The sequence below is a fragment of the Molothrus aeneus genome, chromosome 16, assembly GCF_037042795.1.
Source record: "Molothrus aeneus isolate 106 chromosome 16, BPBGC_Maene_1.0, whole genome shotgun sequence".
NCBI classification, from domain to species: domain Eukaryota; kingdom Metazoa; phylum Chordata; class Aves; order Passeriformes; family Icteridae; genus Molothrus; species Molothrus aeneus.
The window spans coordinates 13,450,974-13,468,411 of record NC_089661.1 but is presented as its reverse complement, the minus strand read 5'-3'; the positions used below and the strand labels follow the sequence as shown (position 1 = coordinate 13,468,411).

The 17,438-nt window shown below is 56.2% G+C and overlaps 2 protein-coding genes across 3 annotated transcripts; one reads left to right on the top strand and one right to left on the bottom strand.

Moving 5' to 3' along the window:
* The first annotated feature begins 43 nt into the window (after positions 1-43).
* PDAP1 (PDGFA associated protein 1) lies at positions 44-8,032 on the top strand. Its single transcript, XM_066560792.1, has 6 exons — positions 44-135; positions 3,089-3,180; positions 5,019-5,126; positions 5,486-5,607; positions 6,408-6,559; positions 7,183-8,032. The coding sequence occupies exons 1-6, from the start codon at positions 126-128 to the stop codon at positions 7,239-7,241; spliced, it is 543 nt and encodes a 180-aa protein (XP_066416889.1). The 5' UTR covers positions 44-125; the 3' UTR covers positions 7,242-8,032.
* A 1,272-nt stretch (positions 8,033-9,304) lies between these two features.
* Positions 9,305-16,377, bottom strand: ARPC1B (actin related protein 2/3 complex subunit 1B). Of its 2 annotated transcripts, none has more exons than XM_066560827.1 (10): positions 16,247-16,377; positions 13,838-13,911; positions 13,110-13,214; positions 12,241-12,463; positions 11,652-11,759; positions 11,158-11,364; positions 10,533-10,608; positions 10,254-10,450; positions 9,741-9,831; positions 9,305-9,591 (listed from the first exon to the last, which is right to left on the bottom strand). In XM_066560827.1, exons 2-10 carry the CDS (start codon positions 13,899-13,901, stop codon positions 9,553-9,555), a joined length of 1,110 nt encoding a protein of 369 aa, XP_066416924.1. In that variant the 5' UTR covers positions 13,902-13,911; positions 16,247-16,377; the 3' UTR covers positions 9,305-9,552. The 2 variants fall into 2 exon arrangements, with proteins under 2 accessions (XP_066416924.1, XP_066416925.1); XM_066560828.1 differs by lacking the exon at positions 16,247-16,377 and adding an exon at positions 14,273-14,359.
* Between the last annotated feature and the right edge of the window lie 1,061 nt (positions 16,378-17,438).

The following is a 17,438-nucleotide window of genomic DNA, read 5'->3' as shown; positions in this document are numbered from 1 at the left end:
AGGGCGGCGCGGGCAGCGCAGCGGCGGCGCTCGGGCAGCCCAGCGCGGGGGCCTGCGCTGGGGGCGGTTCCGGTTCCGGTTCCGGGCGCCGCTCGGGCCGGGGGGGCCGCGCCGCCATCGCCGCGATGCCGAAAGGTGGTGGGGGCCGGGCCGGGCCGGGCGTGCCCTGCGGGGAGCGGCGGCGGGGGGAACACGGGACACGGGAGAGGAGGGGGCTGGGGGGTGTGTGCGCCGCCCCGGCCCCGGCGCGGGCAGGGCTCGTGTTCGGCCCCGGCTGTGGACATGCCGCGGAGGCTCCGTTCTCCCGCTCTCCCGGCCTTGGCGGAGCCTGCGGGGGTCCCTTTCCCGGTTCCCGCGCTGCCTCCGCGGCAGTGGTTGCGCTCTGGGGAGGGGTCTCGGGTTCCCTTTCCCCGTTCTCGGGGGCTCCGGGGCCGCCTCGCCGCGTTCCCCCGCCCCTCACGGCGCCGGGCCCGTTCTGAGCTCCCCGAAGCGCCGCGGCGGCGGCAGCAGCAGCCCCTGGGGGTGCCCGCGGCTCCGGGCTGGGCTCCATGTGCTTGGACGGGAACCGCGGCCGCTCCCCTGGCTCGGGGCTCACGGAGCTCGGGGAGGGGGAGCAGCCCCGCCGGGGGTACCGGGGGCTGGCGGCCGTCCCGGGACGGGGTTCGGGGGCTCCAAAGGCGCCTCTTTGATGATGCCGCGGTTTGGGTGCTGCGGAGCGGGCAGGGACTTGCTCCTGGTGTGATTCAGGAGCGGGGATGGGGCACGGCCGGGCTGGATCCACCCAGAACCTTCTCCTCATGCACCATCCGCATAATTGGCTCTCGCAAATCCCGGTCACACACGTTAAAAACCAGCCCGCATCGTTCCTCTCCCTGCAGTTTGCTCTGCTTTGTTTCACCAGCAGTTCCCAGCCTTTAGCACCAAACTGATTCTTGCTTAGGATTTTTTGAACCACTTCGTTTTGGGTCCATTTCCAGAGTGATGGGAGATGGGGCTGAAGCTTTCACATGGTTTTTGTGAAGGCAAAGAACCACGGCAGGTTATAACCCCATTTTTCTTATTTAAATGCCTGTAACTCAGGATTTCCTGCTCTTTAGTTCGTTGTACAGATTTCAGTGTTTGATTCAAACCTTTTGCTTTTTGGAAGAAGAGGGGCTTTGGTCATTTTCCCCCAAGTCAGTGGGAGTTGTTGGATTGGTGGCAGAAGAGTGGATTTTGGCACTCACTGTTTAATAGAAAAGGGAGGGGTGTAAAGAAGCTAATAATAGATTTTTTACAGGATTATTTCAAATTAATTTCCTATTTTCCCTCTCCAATACTTCGATTTTAAAAAGAAGAGATTCCGTCAGTATCATTCCATTTTCTTCCATCTAATTTTCTTAATTAGTCTGTTTGAAGCTGAAGACAAATGTGTTTGAACGTGGGCCTGCCTGGGCACCACTGGGCTTTGCTGCAGGTGAAATCTGCAGGTGATTCTACTTTAAAAGTGCTTCACAGAGGTGGAAAAGAAGCATTATCCCTGTTTTTGCTCAGTAGTGTTGGACCAACTCCCCGTGTCTGATGTGAAGTTTGATCTCCCTGTGGGAGCAGAGCCCCATCCCTGCTCTGTGCTGAGCTCTTGTGGGCTTCATTCTTCCATTTGCTTCTTTTTAGGCTTTTAATGTAAAATAATTTCTCTTTAGTTGCTTCTCCCCCCTTATCAGCAGTGTTTATTTGCAGTTATGGCAGTTTGTGTTCCTTGGTCCTGAGCCCAGTGTGGAATTCTGGCACAGCTGGGTGAGGAGCCCTGGCCAGGCTGGGAGCACAGTTTGGGTATTTGGGGTTGGTGTGTCACAGATGTCACTGCTGTTCCCTGGGGGTGATGCCATGAACTCAGGGCAGTGAGGTCCTGTGTCCCCAGGAGCATTCCCATGGCAGATCTCCTTCCAGAGGGTGTCAGTGCTCCCATGAGGGAGGGCTGGGAGCAGACAAACAGAAAACTCCTCTCTGCCTGCACCAAACCTTTGGTTGTGCTCCCCAGCTGAACCCAGGGACAAGAATTTGGTCTCTGCACTTCCCCATCTTTTGGAAAAATATCTCAGGAGTTTCTGTAAAGCTTCACAGTGGGGTTTTGGGGCAGAACTAAGGCATTGTGAGAGTTTGTCTGTGCTGAGCCAGGAGAATTGGTCAGGAAATGTTGGATCTCTAAGGCTCCCAGCCCAACAGAGAGCAGATCTCCCATGGATTCCACACAGTGCCAGGGAGGGAGGGATGGATGATCCCTCACCCCTTCCCATGCCTGTAAGGTTCCCATGTCCTTGGCAGGTGAAATGGGGAGGATGAGGGAGATCCAGAGTTTCCTGCTCCTCCCATGGCACTCCAGGCCTGCTGCAGTGGCAGAGCTGCCCTGCCAGGGTTGTTTGCTTTGTGCCAGACTCCCTCACTCAGGGCTGTGGGTTGGCTCTATCCAAATTGCTTCCCAGTTCTTTGGGTTGGAATAATATAACCAGAGCAGTGGCTTGAGGGGAGCATTAACAGCTTCAGCAGTTCATTAATCAACAGAATTTGGAACTTGGGGCAGTGCCAGCCACACTGACTCCCCTTCTTGGTTCCTAGAGCTTGTTTTTATTTTTCCTAGTAAAGCAGTAAAACTGGAGGCTCCTTTTAGGACTTCTTCAGCTCCCATTGTAATTCCCAAAGCCTTTGTCCAATTAGCTTCCTATTTTTTCGTGGCACAGTGGGAGTGGTTAAGGAGCCAAGCTTGTTGGAATGTTGGTTGTAACCACAGGAACACACTGTGATTCCTCCTGTGCAGGAAACTGGGGTCTGCTGTGGGACTGAGCATCCCCTCCCAGCCTGGGAAGGGAATTGGAGAGGCCATGAGCACAGGCAGGGAAGGGTGATACCAATAATCCCAATTCTCTGTGCATCTCACCTAAAAATCTTGGAGCATTTCACCAAGTTCACTGAGGGGTTTTGTTTATGGTCTATCAGAGGAGCTATTTTGGTTTGTCCTGTCCACACCTAAAATCCAGAGAGTGCTGCAGGAGGAGCAGACCTTTCTGGAAGTTACCACTAAACCATTTGTTATTTTTATTGTTTTGTGCAGGTAGAAAAGGAGGCCACAAAGGCCGGGCAAGGCAGTACACGAGTCCTGAGGAGATCGATGCCCAGCTCCAAGCAGAAAAGCAAAAAGCAAGGGTATGTGTTTGCTCCTTTGTGTTCTTTCTATCCTAATTCCTGCCTTATCCAGCCTGGTTTTCACTGCTCAGGAGCAATGGCAGCTTAGCCAAGTGCTGCAGATCATTCCAGCAGCGATCACAGCATGGATCCCAAATGTCTCCAGCTGGGGAGACTCCAGGGGTCACCCAGTCTGGTTCCTGAGGCCTGGGAGACCACCCAGGGCAGCACTGGGAGGTTGAAGGACAGGGAGCTGATTACACAGCAGCTCTGGAGATCTTTTCTCTCCATATTTTATCATTTGAGTCTCCAGTGTCAGCTCATTTTTATCCATGTTCTGCAGCTTGGCTTTGGAGAGCAAGGGCCACATCTTGACATGTTACTGAATATTGAAATTATATTTGCCTCTTTCTATCATAGATTTATGGACCAGACTCCTTTGACTTCTTCCTGGACACAAGATTTTCTTGTTTGCCTCTGCTTTGTAGGAGAGATAAGAGTTTTCTGTGTGGGGCCTCCTTTTGGTGTATTTCTGTGCCCTAGCATTGGACTGTAACAGCTCCCCCCACTTCCACCATGAGCTGACTGCTGTCATAAAACCCTTGGCTGCATTTTGGGGCTCTTGCTCTCTTTATTCCCAACTTATCACAGCTCTGGTGACACTCTGATATTTTCTGTGACTTTCTGGAAGTGCTACCTCAGCCCAAATACACAATTTCAGCTGAGGCCTCACAGCACTGACCACAGGAGGATAATTACACCCCATGAAGGAAATCCTGGTGAATACCTCTGAGATGACTCTCTCAAGCAGTTCTGAGCCATAGTGTTGAGTCCTTTTTAATGTTTTGCCCAGCTGGAAACTCGAGATGATTGTTTGGTTTGCTGCTTAGCCACATATTCCAGCTTCATGTTGGATTTCTTCTTCCAAACTCTAACTCCTCTGGGTTAGTTTCTGATTCCACCTTCTTGGTTTCATGCCATATTTCCAAATTCTGAAACCACTGATGAGTTTCATCCTGTTTTCCAAGATAATTCCAACTCCTACCAGTGTGATGTCATTCACAAACTGTGTAAGTGTTCTCTGCTTCCATGTTGTTTAATAAAAATGCTGACTGGAAGTGGAACAGAAAAGCAGGACCCACTTGAAATGTGTGTCTTGTTTCACAGCAAACCAGAGAACTGCTCTTTGAGAAGGATTTATTTTTTGTGATAATCCATATCACATAGTGATGGTTACATCTAACACTGATACATTAAGGAAAGCTTTAAAAACCCCCTACAATTAACAAAATTACTCCTCTTACTGTTCCTTGCTCATCCACTTTGCTGGTTGTGTGATGAGAGATGTTGGTAGTGTAAAACAAGCTGTTCACACCCATGCTGGCTCTTCTTATGATTCAGAAATTAATTCCCAGGTTCTGACTGGTGGAAGCTGTGCTGAAAAGGCTGTAATTCCTTGGATAATAATGTTCAGGTTGGTGGTTGTCCATTTTCTCCTCTAGGTGTTTTTATTTATCCACACCCAGGATAAGCTCTAAGCTGCATCCATGTAGTTTCCAGTCTCTCAGAAGATGCAGTGGAAACCCAGACCAAAACTCTTCTGGAGAGCTTTGATTTGATGAAAGTAAAGTGCCAGTGGTGTCTTTCACAGTAATTTTCCTTTTAGAGGGAGCAGCAGAATTGTTTGGAGGTGGTGCTGTTGCTGAGGAGGAGCCCTCATTCTGTGACAGCCAGAGCCCCTTGGTGGCACAAGGCCACATCAGGAGCACCAGTGCTCAGAGCTGGCTCATCCCTCCAAAATCTCATTTAAGAGCTGGGTTTGGGGTTTTTAGTGACATTAATTTCCTCTGATTTTGTAGGAAGAGGAGGAGCAAGAAGAAGGAGGAGAAGGAGCAACAGGGGACCCTAAAAAGGAGAAGAAGTCTTTAGATTCAGATGAGAGTGATGAAGATGATGAGGATTATCAGGTACTGCATCTCAGGGCACTTGATGCTTGGCTGAGGGGGAGATGCACACTCTGGATTCTGAGCAGAGCTACCTAGAGTGCATTTTTTATAGAACTACTTTTAGAAGCCAAAAAACACTCACTTGACAGCATTTTGCCCCTCAGAATGAGAACTTGTGAACATTTACAAATGAAATACAAAGGCAACAAGATATTTATTTAAAAAGGCTGAAGGTGCCTTGATTCATAAATGGTTTTTCTGGCTTGTAGTCAAATCTTGCCTTGTGCTTTTGGGGTGCTTTGCAGTGTGTTTGGGGAGCCCTGGTACAACCAGAGCTGCGTTGAGAGCTCCTCAAGCTCCCTCTTGTTCTTGACCCGCAGCAAAAGCGCAAAGGAGTGGAGGGGTTGATAGACATAGAGAACCCCAACCGTGTCATTCAGACAACCAAAAAAGTCACTCAGCTGGACCTGGATGGACCCAAGGAGCTCTCACGACGAGAGAGGTGAGTGCTCCCTGCTCACCCTGCAATTTCACCCTGGAATTTGATGCAGGGAGGTGTTTCCCCTGCTCTGTGGCAGTGTTTCAAGGAGGCCCTTAAAAAAGTGTGTTTCTGCCTAAAGCAGGCACTGAGCAGCAGCAGACTGAGCTCACTGTGCTTCAAAATGTGCTTCCTTAGAAGCTTCACAGGAGTTGTTGCTGTGGCTATCCTGGAGCCAGGCAGCCTGCCCTGGTGCTCTGAGAGAAAGGGATTTAGGCCATTCCTTTCCTGCAGTTTTATGGCCAAAAATCAGAACAGAAATTCATTAACCAGAGGTCACTTTGGATCCACTCTAATCCTGCTGCAGAAGGTGCTCTAGTGACAGGTAGCATTTTCCCAGATTCCAGGTATTGTGGTGAAATTTTTATCTGGCCAGATTAATTACCTGAAAACCTAAATTTAATCTTCTAGTTTCATTTAGCAATGGTGAGGTTTGGAAGGGAAGGTTTAATCTTTTTTATTTGGGATAGATTGCTTCAGCAGAAGGACATCTTTGAGGGTAAGGCAGGGAAAAACATGTCACAGTTCTTGTGATGTGGGGCTAATTCATTTGACCTCCTTGTGTGTCTGTGTCCTTACTTAGCTGAAGGAAGGTAGAAATAATCTCTCACCTCACCCCTGCTCAAACCCTGCAAAGAACCTGTGCTTGAAAACTGGTAAAGGACCCCCAGTTTTGGGGTTTTTCCTGGTTGGAAAGCCCCACTCTGCCTGTTCCTGTGGGCTTGCCTGGATACTCTGGTGACTGGTGTGTTTCCTTTGGGCAGAGAGGAAATAGAGAAGCAAAAGGCAAAAGAAAGATACATGAAAATGCACCTAGCTGGGAAAACAGAGCAAGCCAAGGCAGACCTTGCCCGATTAGCCATCATTCGGAAGCAAAGGGAAGAAGCTGCCAGAAAGAAAGAAGAAGAAAGAAAAGGTTAGAGAATAATTAATCATTATCTCCTACCTTTCCAAGAGGCACACATCCCTCCTCTGAGCCTGTGTGGTGTTGCTGAGTGTCATCAACTCCCCTCAGCAAAGCCAGGCTCAGCTGTTACCCTCTCATAAAGTTCTTGCTTTATGAACAAGAGCTTGGACACTGGAGGAGGGAAAGAGAGAAGGGAATTGCCCTTGATATCCATCTCATCCCCTGCCTCCCAGGCAATGCTGGCTCCAGTTTGGGGGTTTAGCAGGCTCCTTGTGCTGGGTGATTTATCTGCTTTGCATGTGGGGATCTGAACTGCCCAGGAGTTCCCAGCACTCCTTCCCTTCCTGGCCTTCCCCTGGGAGGTGTGAACCAGCAGTCTGAACACGGCTCCTTGGTGGCTTCCACAGAGAAATTTGGGCACCAGGGTGATTTGTGAACACCTGGAGAGAGCCCAGGGATAGAAGGGAACATCAAGAGGGGCTGTGCCTCTTACTCTGAGAAATTGTTAGGAAGGGTGGGATTTTTCCATGACCCAGCTGGCAGGATTCAAATCCCTGGGGCTGCCAAAACTGCCCCAGTCCCTGATGTGCACCATGAAATGATGAAACCCTGTTTGTTGTTCTCCTCCCCAGCAAAAGACGAAGCGGCCATGGCAGGTAAAAGACTGCAGTCACTATCCCTTAACAAGTAAGCCCAGGCCATGCAAGAGGAGGAAACACCAGGGAACTGTGCCTGGTCCTGCCAGGAGCTCTGCCTTCCATCGCTGCCATGCAGGGCACCCTGCAGCATTGACCTCACCACCTCCAAGAGACACTGGCGATGTGTTTGTCCTCATCCTGGCACAGATTTCCATTTGGGGTTAGGGGCAGCTGCTCTCTGCAGTGCAGAGCTGTGCTGGACAGCAATTCCCTGTAACAGTTTGGAAACATGAATGTTTTTGCTGTTTTTAGGATCAAGAACTCGTAGACGGTGGGAGGGGGGCAGGGTGGGAGGGAGCTGTGTGGGAGGGGAGGTGCTTCAAGTACTAGATTGCAAGAAAAATAGATTGTGGGGTCGTTTGGGGGTGGGGCATGGGGTGGGGAACTGACTTGGTATGAAATCCCAAAGGATAATGTATCTGAGGAATCCAGTTGGCAAAGAGCCCATCAAATTTTGCTGCAGGGTGTTGCAGTATAAGCTGGGAGCCTGACTTCATGGACATCTGGAGTGCCGTTCCTTCCTGGATTCATCCCTCCTTTCTTGCAGCCAGTCTCCCCTTTTCCCTCCTCTTCATTTTCTTTTTCTCCTTATTAGGGATAGTGCCAGTTTTTAACCACATCATCCTTTGTTTAAAGGAGAAAAAACAAACAACATTTATTGTGTCAGATCCAGATGGAGAAAAAAAAACCAAAAAGCAAAAAAAAAAAAACAAAAACTTGATCAAGTTTAAAAACCACCAAGAGAACTTGTATATTTGGCTGATTAAACTGTAAGTTATCAGAACTGCTGTGGCCTCGTGTGTGTGTGAGGGGCACAGCTGGGGGGTCCTGGGGGAGGCTCAGCTGCACTTGGGGGCTGCTGGTTGTGATGTGGGGTTTGGCTCTGGGTCAGGAGCTCCCTCAGCACACACAGCCTGAGGGAAAAAGCTTTTCCTGCTGATTTTGATGGATGTCTTGCACAATCTGTTTACCACGGTGGAGGAAACAATTACCCTCAGGCCTGTGTCTGGCCTGCTCCCCTGTCAGCAGGGCGGTCACTGCACTGCCAGCTCCTCTCAGATGTCTCTGGAGGGGGGCAGCTCCAGCCTGCTGTGCCCCAGGGGCTTTGGGAGCCCTGCTGCCAGCCTGTTCAGGGACACCAGTGCTTCCCAGACTTCCCAAAGGCTGGACATCCAGCCCCAGGGCTTGGAGCACTGGAAGTCGCTGGGAGAGGGGTTGCAGCTGTGGAGATGAAGGGTGACAAACAGGATTTGTTCTCGTGCTTGGCTGCAGGGACTTGGGCACAAGGGTGTGACACAGGACTGTGCCCCAGGGACTGTCACCGTGAGCTGCTGGCTCAGAGCTCAGACCAAGCCAAGGTTTGGGGTAGGAAATGCTCCCAGGGAGCTGTGGAAAATGAGAAGTGCTGGCAGAGAGGTGCCTGTGCTGTCAGCTCCAGGAGGGAGGAGCTGGTGTGGTGGGGACAGCCTGACATGGGACAGTGAGTGAGCCTTGGAGCACAGGGAGGTGGATGGGGCAGGACAGGGGGAGGTTTTGGGCTTGTGCTGGGATGGAGCAGGGCAGGAGCCACAGGGGAGAGGGTTGAGGATTGTGAACACATGGAAAGGGGTGGAAAAATCTTCTCCAAGTAACAGCTCCCACTGACTGAGGGCTGGAGCAGAACTCAAATATCATTGTCCCTCTGGCAGCCAGTGCTCCCTCCCCAGGCCGGGGAAACTGCAGGAGTAGCTGGGCAGCCCAAGGTCTCTGAGCTGGCTCCAGGTTTGGGAATTGCCCACCTGCCAGGATTTTACCAGGGAACTCAGAGAATGATAAACCTGTGCTCCCTGGCTACTTCCATCCTCTGCCCTCCATTTTTCCTAACACCAATCCTGGTTTGAAATGGTGCTGAAGCAGGGAACAGAAAAGTGACATTCCCCTTCTCCCCACAATCCCAATTCCCCCTCAGCACTGGTGGCAGAAACGATGTCACCACCTGTGGCACAGCACTGTGCTCTGCCCTGATCACACCTGTGTTTGCACTGAACTTGTTCTAAAAAAGTGCAAAAAAACCCCATTTTGATTTATTCAGGAAAATCCTTTATTTGCTATTTCTCCAAGCAATGTATGACCAGCACCGGGAAGGATGGTAACAAAAATAGTAAGAAAAATGGGGTTTTTTTGTCTGGAAACAGCCACCAGGGCTGGCTGGCAGCAGGGACAGGCACTGGTGGCGTTGTGGCACAGGGTGGGGTGGCAGAGGGCAGCAGGCAGGGACAGAGCAGGGGCAGCTGGAAGCTGGGATGCCCTTCCCAGGTGGCTCCTTCATTTGATCTTGAGATCCTTCAACGCTGACTCCAGGCTCTGAAATGAAACAGGAAATGAAACAGGAGGGTTTTCAGCAGTTTATGGCCTCCCAAGGAAACGGGAGGTGGCTGGGGAGCTGGAAGGGGGGAACTGGGCTGGTTCAGTGCTGGTACTCCCAGCCTGAGGGGTCCACGGGGATTCCTTACCTTGACATCCCAGATGCTCATGCCCCCGTCCATCCCCGTGGTACAGAACTGGGAGCACTTGTCCTTCCCACCAGTCAGCACTGAGATCTGGCTGTGGGTGCAAAGAGGGAGCAGGAATCAGTCCCAGGGCTGAGCCCTTAGGGGTGGGAATGGGGCTGGACCCCTTCATCTCCCCCACAGTGCAGGAAGGCACTGGGGATAGACAGGGATGCTTGGAGATACCCAGGGATGCTCCAGGGATGCTCCAGGACCATCCCAGCTTTTGGGACTACACCTCTCTACCTCCCCTTCCCACATTCAAGGATTCTTTGGGGATACCCTGGGAAACTCAGGGACACCCAGGGCTGCGTCAGCTCCTGGTGCTGGAGCCTCAGTCTCTCCCTCCCACTTGCTGGGATGCCCAGGGACATTCTGGGGATATCCAAGGATGCTCCAGGGCTGGACAGCAGCACACCCAGGGGATGCTCAGGGACCATCAACCCCGAGGTGACCCCAAGCCTGGCCAGCCCCCACCTGATGCTGTTCTTGTGCAGGGTGTCCAGGCTGGCGTTGGCCGTGTCCGAGCTCGCTTTCTTGTCCAGGTTCTGGAAGCGCTCGCGGGCGGTGAGGCCGCGCTGGGAGCTCTGCTTGGGGACATCCAGCTTCCCCCCGAAGGTCAGGGTGCCCTGGCTCTCCTCGTAGGTGAACAGCATCGGGCAGCAGTCGTGGCCCTGGGGAACGAACGTGCCCTGCTCAGCACCCCCCGGCCGGCTCCAGCCGCGGCTCCCAGCCCGTGTCCCTGCCCGCACTCACCGCGGCCACCAGGCTGTGCTCGGTGATGAAGGTGACAGCCAGCAGGGGCAGCGTCTCGGTGCACAGGGAGGCAACGCTGCCAGGTGTGAAACACCAGCTGAGCTTCAGCCTCAGTGCTGAGGCTGGCACAGCTCGTCACACGGGTGGAACCCAGGAGGGGAGACACCCCCTCCTTCACCCCCGGTGATCTGGGGACGTTCCAGGGGTGTCCCAGGTCCTGAGCCCTCTGTGTCCTACACCCATGTACAGGGATGCTCAGGACCCAGGGATGGCCAGAGATACTCCAGGGATGCTCAGGGATGCTCAGGGATGGCCATAGATACTCAGGGATACCCAGGGCTGCTCCAGAGCTATTTCCAACTCCTGAGGCTGAACCCCTCTACCTCCCCAAGTACAGAGATGCTCAGGGGGTACTCATAGATGCCCAGGGATGTTCTAGGGCTAACCCAGTTCCTGAGGCTGAACCCTTCCATCTCCCCCACCCACATACAGGAACATTCTGGGATTGCTCTTGGCCCAGCCCAACCCAGATACCTCCATGCCCATGTTGGTTGGGGGGTCAAGCCCTGCTGTCCCCCCAGCACAGCCTCCCCCAGTCCCCCCTCCTGTCCCCAGCCCTGCTTACGCCATCTTCTTGCCAGCATCAGCGAGGCACAGGGTGCTGTCGTGGCTGACCCAGGCCACGCGGGAGCCGCTGGCCGAGAAGCTCACGCTGTGCACCCACCCACAGCTGCTGCTCGACTCGAACATCAGCTCCCCAAAGGGCATCTTGGAGCCCCAGGGTGTGGGGCTGGGCCGCTCCTCCACCTCCTTGATGTAGGCTGAGAAGATCCTGGGAGGGGGAGAGCCTTGCATGTGTTCCTGGATGCAGGATCTGTGCCACCCTCATCCCTACCCCTTGCCTCAATTGTGGGCCTCAGTTTCCCTGGCAGAGCCTGTGGGGTGTCCCCCTAGTCCCCATGGGTGCTGTATCGCTGGGATGGTCCCAACACCTCCCTGCATCTCCCTTGTGCTCCATTCCCTGTTCCAAACAGCACCTGGGGTGAAGCCTGCCCCCCAACCCATTCTTGGGGATTCCTCAGCATTGGGCCCCCCTGTCCCCCAGCCCCTGCTCCTCACCTGCACTTGAAGTCACAGGAGCCAGCAGCCAGGAGGACATTGTTGGGGTGCCAGTCCAGGCTGAGCACCGTCGAGCGGATGGGCTTCTTGATGTGCTTGCACACCCACCTGTGTGCAGAGGGGATGGCAGCAGAGGGGCAGCATCACCATCCCCAGAGCCCCCCTGGGATTCTGGGGAGCTGCCTGGTGTTGGTCAGGGCTCCAAGTGCACCAGTAGCAGCTTGGGCATGGGGAGTCCATCCCTCCATTTCCCCGTCTCCACCTCCAGCTCCTCCAGTCTCTTATTTCCCAATCCATCCACCCATCCATCCATCCATCCATCCATCCATCCATCCATCCATCCATCCCCCATCCATCCATCCATCCATCCATCCATCCATCCATCCATCCATCCATCCATCCATCCATCCATCCATCCATCCCCCATCCATCCATCCATCCATCCATCCATCCATCCATCCATCCATCCATCCACCCACCCATCCATCCTCCATCCATCCATCCATCCATCCATCCATCCATCCATCCATCCATCCATCCATCCATCCATCCATCCATCCACCCTGCTCTTTCCCCCTCAGAGCCTCACCAGTCATTCTCCTGCTCGAAGTAGCAGATGGAGATGAGGCGGGAGCCGCTGCCCACGGCGAATTTGTTCTCCCTGGGGGACCACTTGACGCAGCGGGCGGCGCGGTTGATCCTGAGGATCACCAGGGTGGGCTTCCAGACGTTGCCCTTGAGGGTCCACACGTAGGCGTTGCGGTCGGTCCCGCACGTCACCAGCCGGTTGCTCTCGGGGGCCCAGTCGATGCCTGGAAGGCAGAGGGGGATGATGGTGGCCCAAGGTGGCCCAGGGAGCCTCAGGAATGGCAGTGGTGGCACTCGGGGCTGGAGGTGTCTGAAGGCGTGGTTGTTCTGCGTGGTTTCTGCTCCACAGCTCCTCTTTGCCCCACACCATCCCTCCCACCTCAAAGCATTCCATGTCAACCCATCCCACCCCATCTCTCTCATCCATCCATCTCATTCCACCCCATCCTTTCCCATGCCTCCCACACCATTCCATTCCATCCCAACCCATCTCTATTATATATCCATCACCCACCCATCCATCCATCCATCCATCCATCCATCCATCCATCCATCCATCCATCCATCCATCCATCCATCCCTCATTCCACCCTATGCCATCCCTTCCCTTCTATCCATCCCACATCATCCCAATCCATCTCACCCCATTTGTCCTATCCATATCCCTTCCCATCCCTCCCTCCCTCCCTCCACCTCATCTCTCCCATCCCATCCATCCCACCCTGGCTGCCTCCAGCTGGGCACAACCTGCTCCATTCTCCTCCACCCCTGCACAAGCCCCATCCACTGGGTGCCAGTGCCACGAGCAGGGCTGGCAGCAGCTCTGGGACACCATCCCTGTCCCTGTCCCCTCTGCCAGCCAGGACTCACCTGTCACCTGCCCATTGTGCTCCTTCAGCTCGTGCACTTTGCTCCACTTGGCCCCATCCTTGCGGTAGATGTGAACCTCGTGGTTGTTGGGGCACAGGGCGATCTCTGGGGGTGACAATGGCCAGGACAAAGCCCTCCCCTGGGTCACAGGCTCTGCAGGACCGACCAGCACCCACCCCCCCCTTCCTGGGCTCCAGGTCCCCACCAAGCCCCCAGCCCTGCCCCTGCACTGCCCTGATGCTGCAAATTGTCCCTACGGGAAGGGAGAACCCCAGACCCCACAGCCAGGGTCACCCCTTCCCTACAGTGGTCCCATGGGGGTGGTGGGCTGAGACAGGACAGGATGGGACAGGATGGGATGGAACAGGACGGCTGGGGGCGCACAGTTCCCAAATCCAGCCCCATCCATCCCGCCCCGCCTGCCCGGCTCTCGGCCGCAGCACAGAAAGCTCTTTTTGTTCTCCCACATCCCCCGGGCCGCGCTCGGGAAATGCCATCGCCCGTGAATCACCCGGCTCCGCTCCGCGTCCCTCCCTCCCCGGCCGCTGCCTCGGGGCCGCCGCTGCTCTGGCACCCCCGTGCCCGGCTCTGTCCCGCACGGGCACCGGGGGACACCGGGAGGGGCTGTCCCAGCCCCCAACCCCAGCCCTGCCCCGCCCCGGGGATGCGGAGCCAGGACAGTGCCCGGGGATCCCTCGGGAATTTCGGGGAGCCCCAGGCGTACTCACGGGTGCGGTCCTTGTTCCAGGCATGGCAGCTGATGGGCTCCAGCAGGAAGCTGTGGTAGGCCATGGCTCACGGGCTGGGCACAGGGACAGACCCCCAGGCTGTCAGGACAGGCTGCTGCAGCCACAGGGATGAGCCCCCAGCCCCACAGAATGATCCTTCCCACTGGGATCAGCCCTGTGCTGCAGCCCACCCCGTCTCTCAGCTGGGGAGAGGGTTTTCCCGAGGGTCTCCAAGCTCAAACTCTCCATTTCCAGGAGCTTCTAAACCCTGCTGCCGTCCTGCTCCAGGTGGCTGGAATGTGCTGGGCAGGAGCTGCCTGGGCACACAGGGACGTGGTGCCAGCAGCCCCATGTGCACCCTGGGGTCCCACCACGGGCGGGCAGCACCTCCTCTCTCCACCCCAGCAGCGCCAGATCCACTCCCTCCTTCCACACCTCTCATTTAGGAAGAGCCAAAGCCCCACGGAGACAATTCCATCCCATCAGGACTGATCCCTGCTCCTGGCTGAGCTCCCACCATTCCTGCTGCTCCCCAGCTACCATGGGATGGAGCAGTTTGTCCCAAAGGCTCCCCCAGGTGCCACGGGAGCGGGAAGGGCTCCGGGCAGCATCGCAGTCCCTTGGCCGTCCCGCCCAGGGAGAGCGGGGATGGAGGGAAACACCTCGCCAGGGCGTGGCTGACAACGGGAATTACTCACAGCCTGCTCTCGGCTATTTTGGGAACTCCCCGAACACGTCCCGTTTTCTTTGGCAGCTAAAAACGTTACAGGGGAAGGAAAAAAAGTCCCTCCATCCCTGAGCTGGAGAAAAAGAAAATCTGAGGAGCTCCATCAGATGCCTTCCGCGTGTGGAGAAACTCCAGGGCTGGTGCAGGACAGCCCTGCTGTCACACAGCCCCTGGGCAAGGACATGGGCATGGATGAGGAGGCAGCTGCCCTATCCAGCCCCACCGACGCCCTGGGATGCAGCACAGGGTGTCCCAAGGAGGGAACAAAGCTGCTGCTGCCACCAAGAGCCTCTCCCTCGAGCCCCGAGGATGGAGCAGCACCTCGAGGGACGGCCAAAACCATCAGCAACAGGCACATGGCAAGAGATCAGGAGAGGAAAAATGTGTGAAAAAGGGATTTGGCTGAAATGGGCACCTGGCTCAAAGGGCTCCCTGCAGGAGGGATGGGAGGCAGGACACACTGAGGTGCATTCTGGCTTCGACACTAAGAAAACAGCCATACTTTTACTTTTCCCGGGTGGTTTGGGAGCTCACAGGCATTAACCCTCCTCGCTGGCGTCCCTGCTGCTCCCTTGCCGAGTGCCAGCCCGAAGGGACGAGCTCAGCCGCCGTGCCAGGGACGGAAACCTTTGCCAGACACGGGAAGGAGCGAGGGCTGCGGGCCCCTGTTTTTATTTCCCCTCGGCCCCTTTCGAGCCAGTTCCCCGCTCCTGGTGCCCCGCTCCGCAGTGAGCCCCGGGCTCGGCAGCCCCTTCCCCAGCTGGGAACAGCACCACAGGAGCTGTGCTTACACCCCCCACCGCACCGCCTCAACCCGGGGGCTCTTCAGGGAGGAAAATGGGAATTTTCCGAAGGCCAGACAGGGCGGGACTGGGAGCTGGAACAGCTCCGTTATCTCCCCGGCCAGTCCAAGCAGTTCGGAAACATCCTCGGAGGAGATAACCAAACCTTGGCAGAGCCCAGGGCCGGGGGCTCCTCCCAGTCCCGGGAGGAAGCCACACTCCAGAGGAGATGGAGTTTGGGTTTTACGAGGGTGGCGGGAGGAGGGTTTGTACCCCATGAGGATCCTGCTGGGAGCTGGGAGCCCCTGAAACTCTCCCCGGACACTGCGGTGGGCCCCTGCACCACCAGGACCCCAACAGCGACCCCCGGAGCCCCTCTGCTCCCTGCGGCAGCCGAAGGTGTCACCCCCTGCTCCTGCCAGCCAGGCTGGGGACACCCAGTGCTGCTGGGGTACCCCATGAGCCAGCCTGGCCCTGAGGGGACACCCCCGTCCCAGGGCAGAGGAAGGCGGCTCTGAGCCTCCTCTTCCTCGCACCGCGCAAAGCGGGAAGCAGCTGATTCCCGAGGAGGGGAGGACAGATTGCGGCAGCTCTGTCTCTGCCGGCACCAAGCCCGGGGGGACCCCCAAAGGAGGACTCTTTCCACCCCCCCGAGCTGTCAGACCGCCGGCAAGAGGAAAAAACCCTCAAACTTGCTGACAAAGCTGGGCAAAAAATCCCAAAACATCCGAAAGGCAGCCACAGCGATGCTCGCAGGGGGCAAGGGGCTGCCTGCACCCCCCTGACCCCAGCCCGGGGGCACCCCCCGAGCCTCGAGCAGGGTGTGGGGGCCAGGAGCGGTGACAGCCGCAGCCCCTGGGGACAGCCCCGGCTCCCGGCAGAGCCCAGAGCGCTCCTTACCTTGGCGGGCAGCGCGGGCGGGGCTCGGTTCCTGCACGGCGGGGCTCGTTCATGGACTCTGGGCAGTCGACACGAACGGAGCCCGGAGCGAGCGGCGGGAGCTGTGCCTGCCCCGCCGAGGCAGCCCGGCCGACTTCCCTTTTCCTCTCCGAGAAATGCAACCACTTCCTTACGTGGGCGTTGGGGGAGCGGAGCGGCTCTGCGGCCGCCCTGCCCCTGTGCCTGCGGCCGGGCCGCTCCGGCACCGCCGCACGTGGAGGGCCCCGGGCCCGGGATGCTCCCGGCCCCCGCTGGACGTGGGCAGCCCGCCCTGGGTGCTCCAGGGCAGGACAGAGCCAGCAGAACAGAAGGGAAGGATCCCCGCCGGCTCCCGCTGGCAGCGGGTGTTGCTCACCCCCGGCCCCTGAGGAGTTTTCAGAGGGATGGGGACTCCCCGATGTCTGTGCTGGTCCCCACCAGGGAACAGCCGTGCCCGGAGCCCACGCGGGGCGAGCCGCCCGTCGGCATCGCCTCCCACGGCCGGGGAGAGCCGCGGGACCCCGCGGAGCCAGGATCCGGCCGCCCTCGGCAGCAGCTGCTGCTGGTTCCTGCATCCCACAGAGCCCGGTGGGACCCAGTGCCAGGCTGGCTGTGCTCACCATGCCTGTGTCCCCACGCGGCAGACATCCAGACCTCTGCTTTTATCACCTCCTGCTTCAGAGCAGCTCATTTTTATCCCTTTCCCACCTGGATGCACTCACGCCTACCCTCCTGGGCATAGGGATGCACTCACTCACCCTTTCCCTCTCTGCTACCCCACAGAGCCCCTGACTGCAAATGAAACACTGATTATTTTATGTTTAGAAGGGAGAGGAAATTGTAAAGCCGAGCCTGACTGCCAGGGGAGGTGGGAGACACAAGGAAACCAGAGAAGGATCCAGCTCTGTGATGGAGAACAGTGGCTGCCACTCAGAGCTGAACTTCCACAGTAGCAGAGCTGAGAAACGAGCAGGGTGTGAAGCAGCTCTGGTTCCAGAGGAAGTGGTAAATTTAGTCATTGGGTTTTTTTAAGACACTTCTGCATTTTCAGCAGAAATGACAATTTTCAGCTTTGTAAAGCAATGCTATGAGCCAGCTAATCCCCTCAGAGCACAGCAAGGCAGCAACACAGGGAGGAGGAATACACCCCGAGAAGAAAGTTGTGTGCAAATGC

Excerpts from the sequence above, each read along its gene's own strand:
- PDAP1 (XM_066560792.1), top strand. Across the intron at positions 5,127-5,485 it reads AAGATGATGAGGATTATCAG|CAAAAGCGCAAAGGAGTGGA; the intron begins GTACTGCATCTC and ends CTTGACCCGCAG. Across the intron at positions 5,608-6,407 it reads GAGCTCTCACGACGAGAGAG|AGAGGAAATAGAGAAGCAAA; the intron begins GTGAGTGCTCCC and ends TCCTTTGGGCAG.
- ARPC1B (XM_066560827.1), bottom strand. The coding sequence starts at position 13,901 with ATGGCCTACCACAGCTTCCTGCTGGAGCCCATCAGCTGCCATGCCTGG. Across the intron at positions 13,215-13,837 it reads CTGGAACAAGGACCGCACCC|AGATCGCCCTGTGCCCCAAC; the intron begins GTGAGTACGCCT and ends TGTCACCCCCAG. Across the intron at positions 11,365-11,651 it reads TCCTGTGACTTCAAGTGCAG|GATCTTCTCAGCCTACATCA; the intron begins GTGAGGAGCAGG and ends TCCCCCTCCCAG.